This window comes from Talaromyces proteolyticus, assembly GCF_021365285.1.
Source record: "Talaromyces proteolyticus strain PMI_201 chromosome Unknown BGW36scaffold_10, whole genome shotgun sequence".
Taxonomy (NCBI): Eukaryota; Fungi; Ascomycota; class Eurotiomycetes; order Eurotiales; family Trichocomaceae; genus Talaromyces; species Talaromyces proteolyticus.
In genome coordinates, this window is record NW_025764286.1 from 1,205,906 (window position 1) to 1,220,890 (window position 14,985).

The 14,985-nt window shown below is 47.7% G+C and overlaps 6 protein-coding genes across 6 annotated transcripts; 3 read left to right on the forward strand and 3 right to left on the reverse strand.

Moving 5' to 3' along the window:
- Positions 1-41: 41 nt before the first annotated feature.
- On the reverse strand, positions 42-1,264 carry BGW36DRAFT_32123 (uncharacterized protein). Its single transcript, XM_046212651.1, has one exon. It carries the CDS (start codon positions 932-934, stop codon positions 152-154), a length of 783 nt encoding a protein of 260 aa, XP_046068889.1. The 5' UTR covers positions 935-1,264; the 3' UTR covers positions 42-151.
- BGW36DRAFT_325617 (putative pre-rRNA processing nucleolar protein Sik1) lies at positions 1,230-3,194 on the reverse strand. The gene is made up of 3 exons (XM_046212718.1): positions 2,897-3,194; positions 1,711-2,830; positions 1,230-1,659 (listed from the first exon to the last, which is right to left on the reverse strand). The coding sequence occupies exons 1-3, from the start codon at positions 3,058-3,060 to the stop codon at positions 1,399-1,401; spliced, it is 1,545 nt and encodes a 514-aa protein (XP_046068890.1). The 5' UTR covers positions 3,061-3,194; the 3' UTR covers positions 1,230-1,398.
- A 119-nt stretch (positions 3,195-3,313) lies between these two features.
- BGW36DRAFT_385697 (T-complex protein 1 zeta subunit) lies at positions 3,314-5,605 on the forward strand. Its single transcript, XM_046216944.1, has 7 exons — positions 3,314-3,471; positions 3,524-3,618; positions 3,672-3,693; positions 3,753-3,794; positions 3,843-3,863; positions 3,916-4,089; positions 4,143-5,605. The coding sequence occupies exons 1-7, from the start codon at positions 3,430-3,432 to the stop codon at positions 5,367-5,369; spliced, it is 1,623 nt and encodes a 540-aa protein (XP_046068891.1). The 5' UTR covers positions 3,314-3,429; the 3' UTR covers positions 5,370-5,605.
- On the reverse strand, positions 5,558-7,138 carry BGW36DRAFT_385698 (putative histone acetyltransferase). The gene is made up of 2 exons (XM_046216945.1): positions 6,192-7,138; positions 5,558-6,168 (listed from the first exon to the last, which is right to left on the reverse strand). Exons 1-2 carry the CDS (start codon positions 6,870-6,872, stop codon positions 5,821-5,823), a joined length of 1,029 nt encoding a protein of 342 aa, XP_046068892.1. The 5' UTR covers positions 6,873-7,138; the 3' UTR covers positions 5,558-5,820.
- Positions 7,139-7,193: 55 nt separating this feature from the next.
- BGW36DRAFT_385700 (uncharacterized protein) lies at positions 7,194-10,745 on the forward strand. The gene is made up of 2 exons (XM_046216946.1): positions 7,194-7,796; positions 7,849-10,745. The coding sequence occupies exons 1-2, from the start codon at positions 7,572-7,574 to the stop codon at positions 10,474-10,476; spliced, it is 2,853 nt and encodes a 950-aa protein (XP_046068893.1). The 5' UTR covers positions 7,194-7,571; the 3' UTR covers positions 10,477-10,745.
- Positions 10,746-10,783: 38 nt separating this feature from the next.
- BGW36DRAFT_325622 (uncharacterized protein) lies at positions 10,784-12,639 on the forward strand. Its single transcript, XM_046212719.1, has 3 exons — positions 10,784-11,079; positions 11,144-11,264; positions 11,320-12,639. The coding sequence occupies exons 1-3, from the start codon at positions 10,814-10,816 to the stop codon at positions 12,526-12,528; spliced, it is 1,596 nt and encodes a 531-aa protein (XP_046068894.1). The 5' UTR covers positions 10,784-10,813; the 3' UTR covers positions 12,529-12,639.
- Positions 12,640-14,985: the final 2,346 nt, after the last annotated feature.

The following is a 14,985-nucleotide window of genomic DNA, read 5'->3' on the forward strand; positions in this document are numbered from 1 at the left end:
TCATACGATGATGAATCATCTTGTAAAATAGTACGGCGATATATCCAAGAATGCTCCAATCTGTACCAAGAAGCATTTACATAGGAAAGCCATATCTAATACAGGTAAAGGGCCACTCCCAAATGTCGTGGACATTGTAAGCTCCTCACTATCAGCTAAGATTAAATTTAACCTTTTTCTGCGCTGCTCCAGCTGTTTCATTCGATGCGTCTGGGACCATGCCCTCACGACGCTCTCTGCGTTTTTCCCTTGCTTCTCTGTCTTCTCGGTGCTTCCACTCGGCGACTTGCTTTTGTCTTTGCTGAGATCGTGCCCACGCAATCGCAGGGGTTGGCTTAAAGCCGATACCATTTATCCCGTACCCGTCATCAGTTGGATCAGTAGGGCTATGGCCCGTGATCTCGCAGTCACTCCATGTTAGTGGGTTGAGAGGGACATTCTCGACGGGTGGAGATGAAGCCTTTTTCCTGGTTCTTGACGAAGCAGGAACAGGCTTTACCTTCTTGCGAGAAGGTACTCTTTCTAGCTGACATGTCGCCTGGGTTGGCAGATCTTCAACTTTCTGTTCGTCAACTTCTTTTGAGCTGACATCGTATTCTCGGTCCACTTCTTCTATCGATGAGGACAGTGGTTGTTCGACCGTCTCAGTCGACGTATCTTGCCCTTCATTAGGAGCAGACTGTTGAATTCGTGCTGTTAGGTTGCTGCGATTCATATCTAGGTTGAGGCTCGATTCTCGAATTGCGAGCTCCTTCATGCGACTGGCGACAACAGTGCGGGGACTATGTCGTCCTATATCTTCCGCTTCAATCAGCCGGGCTTCTTGGAGGCTTGCTACCGATATGGAAGAAGTCGGTGAGGATGGCGGACTGTAGTGATCCTTTTCTGCAGCATCTCGTTTGCGCTTTGGGGAACGTTGCAATGGCGTTCCCATGATCCTATTTGGGGCGGGGATTGAAGCAATTGCCCCAAGCCCACGGCATGAGGGCGAGCAATCACCAAAGACAAATTCAGGCCACTAACGAATCACTGTAGCTAGTGTATTCCGCATAGAATAATGTGCCGGGTTTGACGCATGATTACAACAGAATTTAGTGGTTGGATCTCTAGTATTTGGCAAAATCGATGGGGGGTTGGAGGAGATACCATTACTGTTCGCTGGATGCGGACTAAGCTCTACGTGCTGTTTGCCGCACCAACACGGTAAGAGGCGGCGGCCCTAGCCGATTAAAAACTGAAATATACATTTGTATTTCTACAAAGCAGAGAATCCCACATAAAGCATCAAGCACAAATAAATCTCAGCAAATTTGAGCACAGAAGAAAAGCAACAAGCGCCGACAATCCCAAGCAACGCCACACACGAATGACTGAATCCTTTCGCACACTGAGGATCGACTAGGCCTTGGATTTCTTCTTAGATGAGTCCACCTCACTATCACGCTTCCGCTTTTTCTTATCCTTCTTGTCTTCCTTGTCTTCCTTGTCTTTCTTCTCTTTCTTCTCTTTCTTTTCTTTCTTCTCCTTCTTTTCCTTTTTGTCCTTCTTGTCCTTCTTCTCTTTTTTCTCGGGTTTTGGCTCTTCATCGTCCATGTCTACATCACTATCTTCTGGGGCATCGACGTCGATATCAGCCAGGATAGAATCCATTGCATTTTTCTGTGCTACACGTCAGTAATATTCAGATCATGGTAAATCAAATCAACATACCATAGCAATTTCGTTCTTAGTAGGCGGTGCGCCCGATGCGTAGAATTCCAACCGCTCTTCAACTTGTTTCTTCAGGGCTTCTCCAAACCTTGTTGATGGGGCCTCAGAGAAGTTATCAATTCTAGAGGCAATCGAACACTTGTTGGCAAGGAAACGGGAGATTCTGCCTTTGTTCTTCGGTCCGGCTCTACCAATGAAAGACGAGTGATACAGCAAGCCATACTTAGGAGTGTTTCCCTTGGTCTTGAGCGCTCTGAACAGGGCCTTTTCTGCGCCTAGAATCTGGACGGTAGACGCAGGGTATTTGGAGAGGTTGGTTAAGCTTCCGGCGTGAGAGATAAGACGAGCACCAACGATCTCACCGATCAGAGCAGCCAGATTCGGGGCGACCACGCTCATCTTAGAAACCAAATATGAGTGTAGAGATTTGCGATAGTTTGCCAAGCTGACGACGCGCTGGGCGAAAGAGATCACATTTTCCATGTCACTCTCCGAAATGTCTTGACCCATACTGTGTTTGGCAGCCTCGATGACACTACGGGCGACACCCTCATCGTCCTCCACTAATGCAGCAAGATCGTGCAAGCGGTCATCAGTCAAGGATTTTTTGTCTTGAACAAAAAGCGCAACCTGAGCGTAACGGTGATTTTCCGAGACGATCTTGATAAGCTCAGGAAAGTGCCAAGAGTACCATTCTCGCACTCTCATGGAAAATGTGTTGATAGCCTTATCTAGTTGATCTAGAATGGCAATGGCCTGGATAATATGGTTGTCATCTCGCTGAACAGAGAACTTGACTTTAGCACGAGAATAGGCATGGCCCAGACCCAGTTGGGCAGTATCCAAGTCACCTTCGCGGAGCGACTTCATAAGCTTCGTCGAATGCAGCCGAATTCCTCGTAGCATATCCTGCACCACCTCACTGGTGTCTCCAGTTTCGCAGTCCACAGATGGGAAAGCAGCCTTGATGCTTGATGCCAAAACTTTGTCGTACACTCCCAAGCTCACTTTCTTCTTCTTGCCCGCCTTTGGTAGGTTGAGTTCGAGGAAAGAGATAAGCGTATCGGATGCAACACCCTCTGAAATGTCATTAATTTCGCTAAGAGCCTGCTTGTTGTTCCTTGAAAGTTGTTAGAAATGGTGATGCAAAAACGAAATGCAAACGACGGCGCCAATTAGTACTTACTCAAAAGGCAGAAAGCTGACGAGGTCAACCATCTTCCCGAATTTAGCGAGATCAGCGACGCCTTCCTGGACTTCTTTCAGGCGATTCCCAACGGTGTCAGCCTGGTGGGCGACTTTGAAAAGCGAATAGCCCATGGGGGCCTCAAAGAGAAGATAGTCGGCCATAGCTACTACAATATGAGCCGCACTCGGAAAAAAAAGAAAAAAAGTACCGTCGGCGAGCGGATTAGCCCGTCAGGTACAGTGTCTCTGCAGAAGCAACGAGGGAACTGTGGAATTGGTGGTGCAGGTGGTTCGCATAGGAATATCAGAGACCTGGAATGTCTGAGCTCATTTTTTTTCTTTGGCCGGCCGCGCTAGTGCGAATCTGCCAATGTGGGCGGGAACTTTTTGGCAAAATTAAGCTCACCGCGTTTGGGCGGAAGCACCAGCGGACAGAACCAGCATGACCGCGAGAGATTAGTTTGCTCTCTTCGTGCATGTGCATTTCTCTTACGACAACTTCAGACAAGCTCGCCAGTATTCACAGCAGCCATGTCTGCAACCCAGTTACTCAACCCCAAGGCGGAGTCCAGAGTAAGAAATCCGCAGATATACCCCTCCGCTAGCGCACACTGACAACTTGTAGCGGAGAGGAGAAGCCCTCAGAGTCAATATCAGCGCTGGAGAGGGTCTTCAAGATGTCCTCAAGTCTAACCTTGGCCCATCTGGTACAATCAAGATGTAAGGCCCTTCGGAAAAATGCCCATGATGGGACAAGCTAACTAGAACACAAGGCTTGTTGACGGTGCTGGAGCGGTATGTTCAGGTCCCCCCTGGAAAAGGTCCAATGATGATTAACATGAGAGATACCTTAGATCAAACTCACAAAGGATGGCAATGTGCTGTTGAGAGAGATGGTAGGTGATGCCTTCTTTACTAGTAGATCACTTCGCTAACTTCTCCAGCAAATTCAAAATCCTACTGCCGTAAGATATTTCTAACGACTATAAGCACCTTCCGGGCTAATTCGTACCAAAGGTTATGATTGCACGAGCTGCAACTGCACAAGATGACATTACGGGCGACGGGACAACATCGGTGGTTCTTATGGTTGGAGAGTTGCTCAAGCAGGCGGATAGACACATTTCTGAAGGTCTCCATCCGAGGGTTCTTACGGAGGGCTATGAAATTGCCAAGAATGAAACCATCAAGGTATGTGTCTATTCTCTATGTTTACGGGTTTTTACGCTTACGGAACCATCTAGTTTCTCGACAGTTTCAAGCTGAACCAGGAAATTGACCGCGAGTTACTGTTATCTGTCGCTCGAACTTCTCTATCCACGAAACTGAATCGGGCCCTTGCTGAGACACTTGTGCCATCAATTGTCGACGCTGTACTCGCCATTTATCACCCTCCTGAAAAGCCAGACCTTCACATGATAGAAATCATGAAAATGCAACATCGAACTGCATCCGAAACTCAATTGATTCGAGGATTGGCTTTGGATCATGGGGCACGACACCCTGACATGCCCAAGAGAGTTGAGAACGCTTTCATTCTGACATTGAATGTCAGCTTGGAGTATGAGAAATCCGAGATTAACTCCGGATTTTACTACTCAAGTGCCGAGCAAAGAGACAAGCTTGTGGAAAGTGAACGCCGCTTTGTCGACTCCAAGCTCCAAAAGATTGTGGAACTGAAGAAGAAAGTTTGTGGGAATGATCCTAAGAAAGGATTTGTTGTCATTAATCAGAAAGGTATTGACCCATTGAGTCTCGACGTGCTTGTGAAGAATGGAATTCTTGCACTTCGCCGTGCCAAGCGACGGAATATGGAACGACTTCAACTTGTTTGTGGAGGCATTGCCCAAAACAGCGTTGAAGACCTTACTCCTGACGTTCTTGGCTGGGCGGGTCTTGTTTATGAACATCAACTCGGGGAAGAAAAATACACATTCGTCGAGGAGGTCAAGGACCCGAAATCCGTGACGATTCTCATTAAAGGGCCCAACCAACATACTATTGCTCAAGTGACAGATGCAGTGCGAGATGGTTTACGTTCCGTTTACAACACGATTGTTGACAACTGTGTGGTGCCCGGTGCAGGCTCTTTCCAAGTTGCCGCTGCTCACCACCTAGCATCAGAAGCATTCAGCAAAACCGTCAAAGGAAAGGCTAAATTTGGCGTTGAGGCTTTTGCCAATGCTCTTCTCATTATTCCCAAAACCCTTGCCGCCAATTCTGGTCACGACATTCAGGACTCACTCGCTCGCATGCAAGATGAGATAAAGGAAGGCAATGTAGTTGGTCTAGACCTTTCCACCGGCGATCCCATGGACCCGGTGCAGGACGGAGTCTTCGACTCATATCGCGTGCTCCGCAACTGCATTGCCTCAAGCACTGGAATCGCTTCCAATTTGCTACTGTGTGACGAGTTACTGAAAGCCAGACAAATGGGCAGACAAGGCGGACCTGCAGGAATGGAAGAGTGAAGAAAGCTCTAAAAAGTATCAAAACTTAATTAGCCGGCATCCGGCCACTCAAAGAGAATATGGAAAAGAGACTGATGTATTTTCACGACGGATATCCCGGTGTGGATTAGATAGTGAGGAGGCTGTATAATTTTACTCTCGATATACAAATAATCAGAGCTCTGTTACAAGATGTAACCATACTCACGTACGTCTACATGTCTGAGGCTACGGAACAAATCATCGTAAAACTTGAATCTCAAATAATTTTAACTTCTTTGATGTATGAAATAAGATCTTGGGTATCTTGGAAGGTACAATAAGATCTGGAATGGAGAAAACAAATCAAAACATGCAAGCATAGGGTATCTCTGGTCCATCATCATCATCACCTAGTAGCGCCATAATCAAACCCCCTTCGTAATTGAAAAATTTTGCTGCCTACTGGAACAAGCCGCCACTTGATCGCGGACTAATCGCTCCCTTCTTCCTGCAGTTGCATATATTCAGGAGCCCACTCGCCAATAAAGCCGTCTTCTCTCACAGGATCTCGGAGCGTGATATTGTGGACCTTGGCCCATTCCAATACATTGGATTTGCGAATGAGAAGTGTTTCCTGCCGGTCGTCGTTATTCCCAGTTTTGGCGCTTGAAGCCGTTTTGTGTTTTTTCGCTGCCGGCTCTGGCTCCACAACACCCATTTCCTTTAATGCAATGGTCACGTCTTCAGGTAACATGCCAGTCGCTAGACCAATCTCTCGTGCCGTCATTCGTTCCCTAACTAGCCTTTTCTTTGCTGCCTTCACGGCTGTCTGTTTCTGCTGAACAAATTCGTCTGGGTCACCGCCAGGGGGCCGAATAGAAAATACCGAGCTATGCGCTCTTCCCAAAACCGTGTATAGCTTCGACGTCCCATCTCACTGAGTGGCCGTTCAGGACCGCCAATCAGCCCTCCTTCCCATTCCCACGCACTCAGCTTGTAACTGACCCCCATAAGAAGTTTCCCCAATTGTTTGTGCTGATAGGGCGGGAATATGAGGATACAGGCCAAGTTATTTGGGTCCCATGACAGCTTTTCCTTGGAGAAATACCCAAGGACGTGATATGTTTGTGGTTCTTTCGGATCCGTGAAGGTGAGGACATAATATAAGAATGATGTAACGTCGAAAAAAACAGATTTGTGATCAAGGAAGAGTTTTGCAAAAAGTGATAGATTTTGTGCAAACAACTTCTGTTCTTCCCCATCTATTTCCCAAACAGCGTATCCGCCATGTTCATAGACCTTGGTCCCTGGAGGCAAGGCCTGGCACTCACACGCCCGCGTATGTCTCGAGTAGGCTACAGCATCACATGTATACCGAAAACACCAGCGGCAAACATACAGCACGTCTGTCTGCTTACTCACAAGCTCCTCGGGGTAAATCGAATGGTACCAAGTCCGAAAAGATAGGTCACCTAAGACGACGCGTTTCACCCCCCGATCGGCATGTCGCTTTGCCGGTGTTGGAGCGTTTGGCCGAGGCATTATGGTCAACGAGAAGTTCAGGAGCGTAATTTGCGTAATGTATTGCGTATCGCGTGAATTTATGGCGCTAAGAGCGAGCGTCGATGGACAGTACCGATTGCCTCACCTAACAATTCGCCATCGTGTCCTCCTTCGAGGCGGGGGTTCAGAAATAGTGAAGTGTTGTTTTCCTCAATGTTAGGGCGCAATTCAAGAGATACCAAATCCACGATTCCTTTAGGAGCACGATACGTTATTTGATGTCGGCGAAGCCTGGAAGATTATTGTCTCAACCTTGCATTATTATTTGATGCGAGTTCGGCGGCCCATATCTATCCCGATGTGGAATGGCGGCAGGCGCCGGGCGGGGAAACCAGGTTCCACCGAGTCCGCCCTGTCAGCATAGCTCTTCTCTTCATTATGATGATGCCTGCCACTCCAACTGGTACTAGCTAAACACGGCTGCCTGAAGATTCTCGCTGAGGAAGTTGGCTTTATTTTTCTTTAGTTTTTATCATTTCTGGCGGAAGTTATCTATCGTTGGGGCATTTTATCACGCAGCCTTACTCTTGGTGATGCCGCCGTACTACGGTTGTACCGTTATCGCCACTTGCAGCAACTAGGCTGCCACTCTACTCATCATCATACCACACTCCTTCTCATTTTCTAATCTTACAAGTATCCTCACCCTGTATACAACCTTGTTTAATCTTCAACAAAATGTTGCAGCCGTTCCAAATCAGGGATCTGCATGTATATCCCGCCGAGGAGAACCTCTATGACTCTTCCACAGACAGCATTATTTCTAGCCCGCGTGTCGATGATACGCGGCCCAGGCGTCATGGGATCATTACTTTATCAGCTCCCGAGTACGACGAAATCGCCTCTAATCACCCAAATGCCATGCTAACCTACTTGGATGATGATGAGGGTGATATTATCACCGTAAGTACCCTACCCCAAACTAGTTGTCGGATCATCTCTGACAGGAAGCTAGGTGGGTTCTTCCTTCGAGCTCAGGCAGCGTCTTGATGAACCAGTCGATTACGTAGAGTCGATTCTAAATGACTCGCATCCTATGCATTTATTCGATATTCGTCGGTCAAAATCCGTGACGGAGCTATGGAAGGCATTTGAACGACGATCTGCGCCGCGTACACTGTCCTCAGATGAAAGCAGCACAATTACAATGGATATCAATAGAAATGAACAGCCTGAAATACTCAAATCACGTTCCTCTTTTGATTCAGAGAACCCATGGAATGCTACAGATAGTACACCCAAGGCTTCTCATTCAAATACACAAGATGACGAAACACCTACCAATACAAGCTCCCACCAGGAGCCGCAACGTGGCTTGGCCAATGAGAGTGGCTTTACCGCTCCTTCATTTCATTCTCAGGCTGAACCAGAGCCCTTCCTTTCGGCGTTTGAAGCTGAAATGGCCAAGATGCTGGAGGAGAAGGCTGCCAAGCCCGTAGAGGAACAAGCACACCCTTCTTCCTCTACAGAAGCCAATACCTTCCAATCTGACTCTACGCGGCCTATGTGGCCCGGTGATCTTGTGGCCAATGTGCTACAAAGCGTTGTTGGTGGCATGGAGAGTCTGGGGACTGAACTCCGAGCAAAGCTACCTGAAATCGAACGCCGCCTCGCAGATGCTCAGAAGAACATTCCGGACGATATCAACGCCAAGGCCCGGACAGCTCTTACGGCTGTAGAATCTCAAATCAAGAACCTGGCACAAATAATACAAAATGCTTCCGATGCCTCAGGGCAGGCTGCCGAACGAGTTCGCCAAGCCGAACTTCGCTCTGCCGAGCAAATTATTGACGGCTTGGGAGGCATAGCTCAGGGGTTTGAAGATTTTGGAAAGACCTTATTCGCCGCCTTCGAGGCTGAATTTGGACAGAGAGACACTAGCACCCAAACGGAGGCTCGTACCAATACTACTTCATATGAGAACCATGAACAATCCACGGCAGTGGAATCGCAGATGCCGGAGTCATCTAATACAGCAAAGTCGAGCTCTGAGGCTAACGCAACAGAGGATTTGCAGCAACAAGTTCTGGGAACTGGAACTTCTGCAGGCTCGGGGGGGACCCCTCAACGTTCACTCAATCCTTATGCAACGACTACCTCACAAATTCCGAGCAACCCAATTCCCATAGTCCAGTCGACCGCACCCATATTTACTCCGCGCCATTATCATATTCCTGAAGTCGCTCATTTTGCAAATTGGCCGAATCGCTCAGCATTCGTACCATCACCCCCCCGTGCAATCCCTTCACCGGTTGTTTCCGATCACGCAAGCAGGCAGCAATCTCAGCATCCGAGCACTTCTCCAAATAATCCTGCCAATGGTGTTGGGGTGCCCGCTACTATCCAGTCACATGTGCGACGTTTAGGTGCTACCACAGACTCTCTATTCATTGGCAATGTCGGCTATCAAGTGAACGAAAGGGTAATAGAAGAAGTGTTTGCCTCGAGAGGGTTTTCTGCCCAGGTCCAATTACCAAAAGACTCCTTCAGCGGAAGACACGCCGGATTTGGATATGCTCGTTTTCAATCGGCCCAGTTTGCAAAGGCTGCCCTTGAAAAGTTGCAAGGAATAATAATTGACGGTCATTCGATAAATCTGGAATACTGTGATAATTCACCTATTGATACTTTACAAACCCGACCTTTTGCAACTGAGAGAGCGGCAGTATCCGCGTCTTCAAATTTCACTACGAGCCAACGACTCCGCCACCGTCAATCATGGCATCCAAGTACTCGTCGGTCTAGGGAGCAACGTTCCGTAAAGACTTCAAGCCAAGATGACCTCCCTAAAATATTCAGTGGAAACTCTCGGGGCGGCTCTCTCCGCAGCCGCACACGAGATCTTGATCGACCAAGATCCCTTGTTGAGAGAAACACGTCACCAAATCACCCCGAAGAGAGCCCAGAGTTTGCTGCTCGTTATCCTTCTCTGCTTCCGTCTCGAGACATAGATGAGCTTCCACCATCTGTCCCTAAGCGATCTATGACGTTTAGCCCCAACACAGAGATGGCACGGTTTCCTCCTGTGTCTCAGTTAGATGCGCACTTGTTAGCAAATCGGTATCGTTCTCAAAATCATAACAATAATGAACAACTCCAACCTAGCTTGCCTGCAATGCCATCGCTATCAACAACTGACCACATAGAATCTGCGGTGCACCCCGATGCGCAGCCCATACAAGAATCTCAAGATGCGTCTTCATCTGACACTATTCGCGAAGCTTCTAGAGGTACAGACATGGACATCCGTCCACTTCGTCTTCGTCGGACTCGGGAAAGCACGCAGGCAACGCAACGTCCAAGCTTACAGGGAACACTTCCAGGGAGCTTTCCAGTAGATAACGACACTGAACGAGCTACTCATGAAAATAATGAAAACTCAGATCAAGACATGCAGACTGCTATGAGACAAAGCGTTATTGATAATTGTGTCGACAATTTGGCGATGCTAGGATATGAGACAGGACTCGATGGGGGAAGATACAGGCTCCACATATACGCCGAGGCAGCTGAAGGTAAACTTTCGGAAGCTATTGACATGATTGAAGAAGAGAGACAGGCCTATGAGCGATATAGGTCCTAGGTCGGGTTTATTTATTCACTTTCACTTCTGTTCGAGTACTGTGGGCATTCTTATTATCGTGGTTCGAGCTTATGTTAGTTTCGGGAAGATTGAATACGATACATCTCCTTTTAAGACAATCTAAAAATACAATATGCCGATAGATGACAGTGTCCCTGGGTTATAGATAGACACACCTACCAAAAGAGAGTTGGCCTTATTACATTTATTGTAGTTTATTGTAGAACGCTCAATACGGTTAGCGCTATGAAGCGGCACGTCATTTGCGGGACAAAGGAGCTCCGTATTTTCTTCCCAGATAACAAACCCAAGACTTGTCAGCGCGTGTAAAATCGCAATGCAGACATGGCGGCGCTCATTTTCTACGTACGGATGGCGACTTAGCCAATCCAGCTTTTTGAGTAATCGGACCAGACTACGATGTGCAGACCTCCTCGCCTCGTCGGAGAAAAAGGACGCCCCGAGCTTCGAGGACCAAGAAGTGAATGTGAGCGGATTGATTCGGTCTGTGAGGAAACAAAAGCGATTCGCATTCGCCGAGATATCAGACGGATCAACCGTGCAATCATTACAGGCTATCCTAACACCAGACCAAGCAGCAAAGTAAGCCTGGTCAACAATAATGATGGTAATCAAGACTCATGCTGACTTGCCAATGCGACAATAGTTTATCAACGGGAGCAGCGATTGATGTATCCGGGGTTTGGAAAGCTTGCCCACCTGGAAAAGAGCAGACGCACGAATTGCAGGTCACAAAGGTGCGCGTAGTGGGAGAAGCTGATCCGGAGGTTAGATCTATCTACCACCTCAGTTGATGTTGAGTCTGACGCCAGGTTCACGCAGACATATCCTATCCAGAAGAAATACCATTCTCCAGACTTCCTTAGGCACATACCTCACCTCCGGCTACGGACGCCTTTCAACTCACTCCTAGCGCGATTTCGTTCGGAATGTATCTATCAACTAGGGCACGTCTTTCGCTCACATCCACATGGCCATTTTGTGCAGGTTCACCCGCCATTAATAACTTCATCTGATTGCGAAGGAGCTGGCGAGACATTTTCAGTAACTCCACAATCTACATTTTCTACAGAAACATCGAAGGCAGAGACAATCCATTTTTTCCGCAGCCCTAAATACCTGACCGTGTCTTCGCAACTTCATTTAGAGGCTTACGCAGCCGAATTGGGCAATGTTTGGGCCCTTTCACCGACATTCCGGGCTGAGAAGAGCGACACTCCACGCCATCTCAGCGAGTTTTATATGCTAGAAGCGGAGGTCAATTTCGCAAGCGATTTGCATACACTCACTAATCTGGTCGAGTACCTGATCCGTGATCTAACGCGCAGAGTCTCCGATACACCTGCTGGGCGAGAAATCCTCTTTGCAAAGAGAACCGGTGAGTCCGGCTACGAATCCGACAGCTCCAATGAGAATCTGCGCAAGCGATGGGACATTTTGCTTTCTGATTCTCCCTGGCCTCGGGTCACGTATACGCGGGTTATGGAGATGCTTGAAGACGCCGTTGCAAACCACGGTGCTTCGTTTACTTTCCAACCTTCGTGGGCCGACGGTCTTCAGCTTGAGCATGAGAAATACATCGTTGATCATCTTTTCAACGGCATGCCTGTTTTCGTAACGGACTACCCAAAGAAGGTGAAGCCATTTTATATGGCGCCTTCTGCGGGCAGCTCTGCAGCTGATCGGGCAACAGTAGCTTGTTTCGATCTTCTTTTGCCTGAGATTAGCGAAATCGTGGGCGGCTCTCTTCGCGAGCACAGACTGCCAGAGTTAATCCAGAATATGCGTGAACACAATCTTGTCAAGAAAGGTTCTGGCGAAGCAAGTCCCGGTGACGCCGCCTACCCATCTCTCCTACCGGATGAGGACCTGGGCCATCTCCAGTGGTATGCTGATCTTCGTCGCTGGGGAAGCGCACCACATGGAGGGTTTGGGCTGGGGTTTGACAGGCTCATTGGTTATCTTGCCGGGGTCAGCAGCATCCGGGACGTTGTGCCGTTTCCCAGATATTTTGGCAGAGCTGATTGCTAAATAACCCTGTATGTAGAACAAATTCACTCTACTATATGTACCATAGTTCCATATCTAGTTTACATATATCTACACTAGTTGACTAGCTGATGGATTCATCTCTTTAATTTCGTATGTATCAGTGATTGATATGTAGAATTATATATTGGCAGTGATACATGTGTATCTTACGCGGTAATTACTCTACGCCAAATTGCCGTGGCCGCTCTTGGTACATATGTAGTATCACCACACTGCATGCATGATACATATGTATGCAACTGTCGGTGTGATGAATTTCTATGTTTCTGAATGAAATCAGGCAGACGGGTTTTTGAACGGCAACATCAATTAACTGATTAAATTACATATGTATACAACCATTGGAGCGATTAGGGTTCAACCGGATTATTACGCACGCAAGCAGGGAGGCCTTGCATAAGCTGTACTCTTATTTAAGATAATTACCAGACACAATAATACTCCGTGCGGGGCGTATTATTCGGATCTTATACTCCCCCGAATGATACCGAAAAAAAAAACAAATAAACAAAAACAAAAAAAACAAAAGCAGATTAGGTTTAATGCAGCCCATCCAATTTTTAATTTCTAGTCCGTACACAGGACTGCATAGTACTACATACTTTGCATGTGCTTGCCACTGGATGGCGACTCTCCGACTTATCTCTGGCCGTTTGTTGGTCGGAGGAATAGATTAAATTGCAGCTGTGGCGCCCCCCAGGCCTGCCGACGGATCCGAGAAAATGCGGCGCAGTAACAGGGCTGCCTATTTCGGTAACCCTGCACACCCCGACCCTATGGTTGGCCTCGTACGGGAACCGGGGTTACAGAATGCCCATACAACAACGCGTCGATACATCAATACATACATATGCGTATGTAAACAGAGTACGAAGGGGGAAGGGGGGGGAAAGGGGGGGGGGGAGGAAGAGCTGGTTTCATTCGGTGCTTATGGATGCTCGTATACGGCTCGATTATGAATTCCAAAAAAGGAATCTTACTCTTCAGGTCGATCCTCTGATTATTCGCCTAGAGTTTTAACTAGTTATGACATATGTATGTTTATCGTACGAGATCGAGCAAGGCAGGGCTCGGACTAATCAGACTAGCTTAGGAATTAATTAGGTTCCGAATCGAAAGGCTATCCGGAAATAGACGAACTATGGATTAAACTTACGTATTTTTATTTCCCTCCTTGCTTAAGCTTAGACTGTCATCACAGTAAGTACTGTATGAGCGAGCTCGAGTCGGAGCATAAGAGCCTCCCTTCCTCCCAAACAGGCTTCGGCATCCGGGCTAGGAGCGCACTATATGTCCGAATGGAGTAATCGATTAGTGAACCTCGTATCATATAACCCTACTAAGGGTAGTCATCGTCTATAGTCTATCCTTGGTTGGTGTGATTTCCTTGGCTTGTGCACTCGAGTCGTCAGCAGAAAGTTTCTATGAAATAGTACAGTGGCGTAAAGGATAGGGAAAGGCAAAAATAATTTTATATTGGTCGGAAGAGCTCGTGATATCGGATGTCTTCTTCCTCTTAATTCTATTCTAAATCCATACTAATGGCGAGTTTGGTGGCCCATGGCGGACCGACCATTTGTTATTTCATAATACTCAACGTCTTATTTGCTCGCAAGAGGCAGATGACTCGTAAGCGCCGTGCCAGTTGGTTGTCGCTTGGATCTTGGCAGGCTCCTTTTCTTTTTTTTTCGTTCGTTGCTTTTTCTAGCCCCGCCCACCCTGTCAAATCGCATGTCAGATTGTTTAATCTTCCCTCTGCGCCGCATTTGCCCCCCCCACGGTCTGTCTCGTCGGCTGCGATGGATGGATGATGGGACGGGCTAGTAAGTTAATAACATATTGGGTGCGGCGAACAGCCCGATAGGCAGCATTATTGGCTTGGCAGGTCGGGGCCTCGCAGCGATTAATATGCCGACAGGCCAGTGTGTGAAGCTGTTGTGGCTATGGATCACTAAGGAAAGTCAGCTGCAGCGTACGTGTGCAACATCCTCGGGCCCCGTGATTGGAGCGCTTAATCGCCCCATCTCGATATCGATTGGTGTCGCCGTCGTCTGGTTGGCTGCCACCAAACTTTAAGTCGATTATCCAGATCAAATGCAATAAACCCACGACAGCTTGCCAAGTTGGGTAAATACCGAGCAGCGTAAATATAAATTCCCACAACCAACGAAACAAGTTAATACAAGTGGAAACGATTCCTTAGTCTTTCCCGCCCGGGGAAAAGCTCCGAGCGAGGCAACAAGCTTAAAGATTTTTTTAAAAAAAATTAAATTTTAAAATTAAAATTTTCTTTGTTCTCGCTCGCCAGTCAAGAGGAGTGACACGCGGGCCATGCAGCCTTATTGGTCCTCCGCTATGCCGAGTGTAAGCACCAACGGCTGTGAGTGCGTCAGCGTGGGCCGTCTATCTCGTCTGATCTCGTCTTTGACTTTCTGC

What these genes read in the sequence shown, in the direction of transcription:
- BGW36DRAFT_32123 (XM_046212651.1), bottom strand. Translation starts at nt 934, where the DNA reads ATGGGAACGCCATTGCAACGTTCCCCAAAGCGCAAACGAGATGCTGCA.
- BGW36DRAFT_385697 (XM_046216944.1), top strand. Translation starts at nt 3,430, where the DNA reads ATGTCTGCAACCCAGTTACTCAACCCCAAGGCGGAGTCCAGA. An exon ending in ACCCCAAGGCGGAGTCCAGA is followed by an intron (nt 3,472 to 3,523) that starts GTAAGAAATCCG and finishes GACAACTTGTAG; the next exon opens with CGGAGAGGAGAAGCCCTCAG. An exon ending in CCATCTGGTACAATCAAGAT is followed by an intron (nt 3,619 to 3,671) that starts GTAAGGCCCTTC and finishes CTAGAACACAAG; the next exon opens with GCTTGTTGACGGTGCTGGAG.
- BGW36DRAFT_385700 (XM_046216946.1), top strand. Translation starts at nt 7,572, where the DNA reads ATGTTGCAGCCGTTCCAAATCAGGGATCTGCATGTATATCCCGCCGAG. An exon ending in ATGAGGGTGATATTATCACC is followed by an intron (nt 7,797 to 7,848) that starts GTAAGTACCCTA and finishes ACAGGAAGCTAG; the next exon opens with GTGGGTTCTTCCTTCGAGCT.
- BGW36DRAFT_325622 (XM_046212719.1), top strand. Translation starts at nt 10,814, where the DNA reads ATGCAGACATGGCGGCGCTCATTTTCTACGTACGGATGGCGACTTAGC. An exon ending in ACACCAGACCAAGCAGCAAA is followed by an intron (nt 11,080 to 11,143) that starts GTAAGCCTGGTC and finishes ATGCGACAATAG; the next exon opens with TTTATCAACGGGAGCAGCGA. An exon ending in TGGGAGAAGCTGATCCGGAG is followed by an intron (nt 11,265 to 11,319) that starts GTTAGATCTATC and finishes AGGTTCACGCAG; the next exon opens with ACATATCCTATCCAGAAGAA.
- BGW36DRAFT_385698 (XM_046216945.1), bottom strand. Translation starts at nt 6,872, where the DNA reads ATGCCTCGGCCAAACGCTCCAACACCGGCAAAGCGACATGCCGATCGG.
- BGW36DRAFT_325617 (XM_046212718.1), bottom strand. Translation starts at nt 3,060, where the DNA reads ATGGCCGACTATCTTCTCTTTGAGGCCCCCATGGGCTATTCGCTTTTC. An exon ending in GTCAGCTTTCTGCCTTTTGA is followed by an intron (nt 2,831 to 2,896) that starts GTAAGTACTAAT and finishes ACAACTTTCAAG; the next exon opens with GAACAACAAGCAGGCTCTTA. An exon ending in CTAAGAACGAAATTGCTATG is followed by an intron (nt 1,660 to 1,710) that starts GTATGTTGATTT and finishes CGTGTAGCACAG; the next exon opens with AAAAATGCAATGGATTCTAT.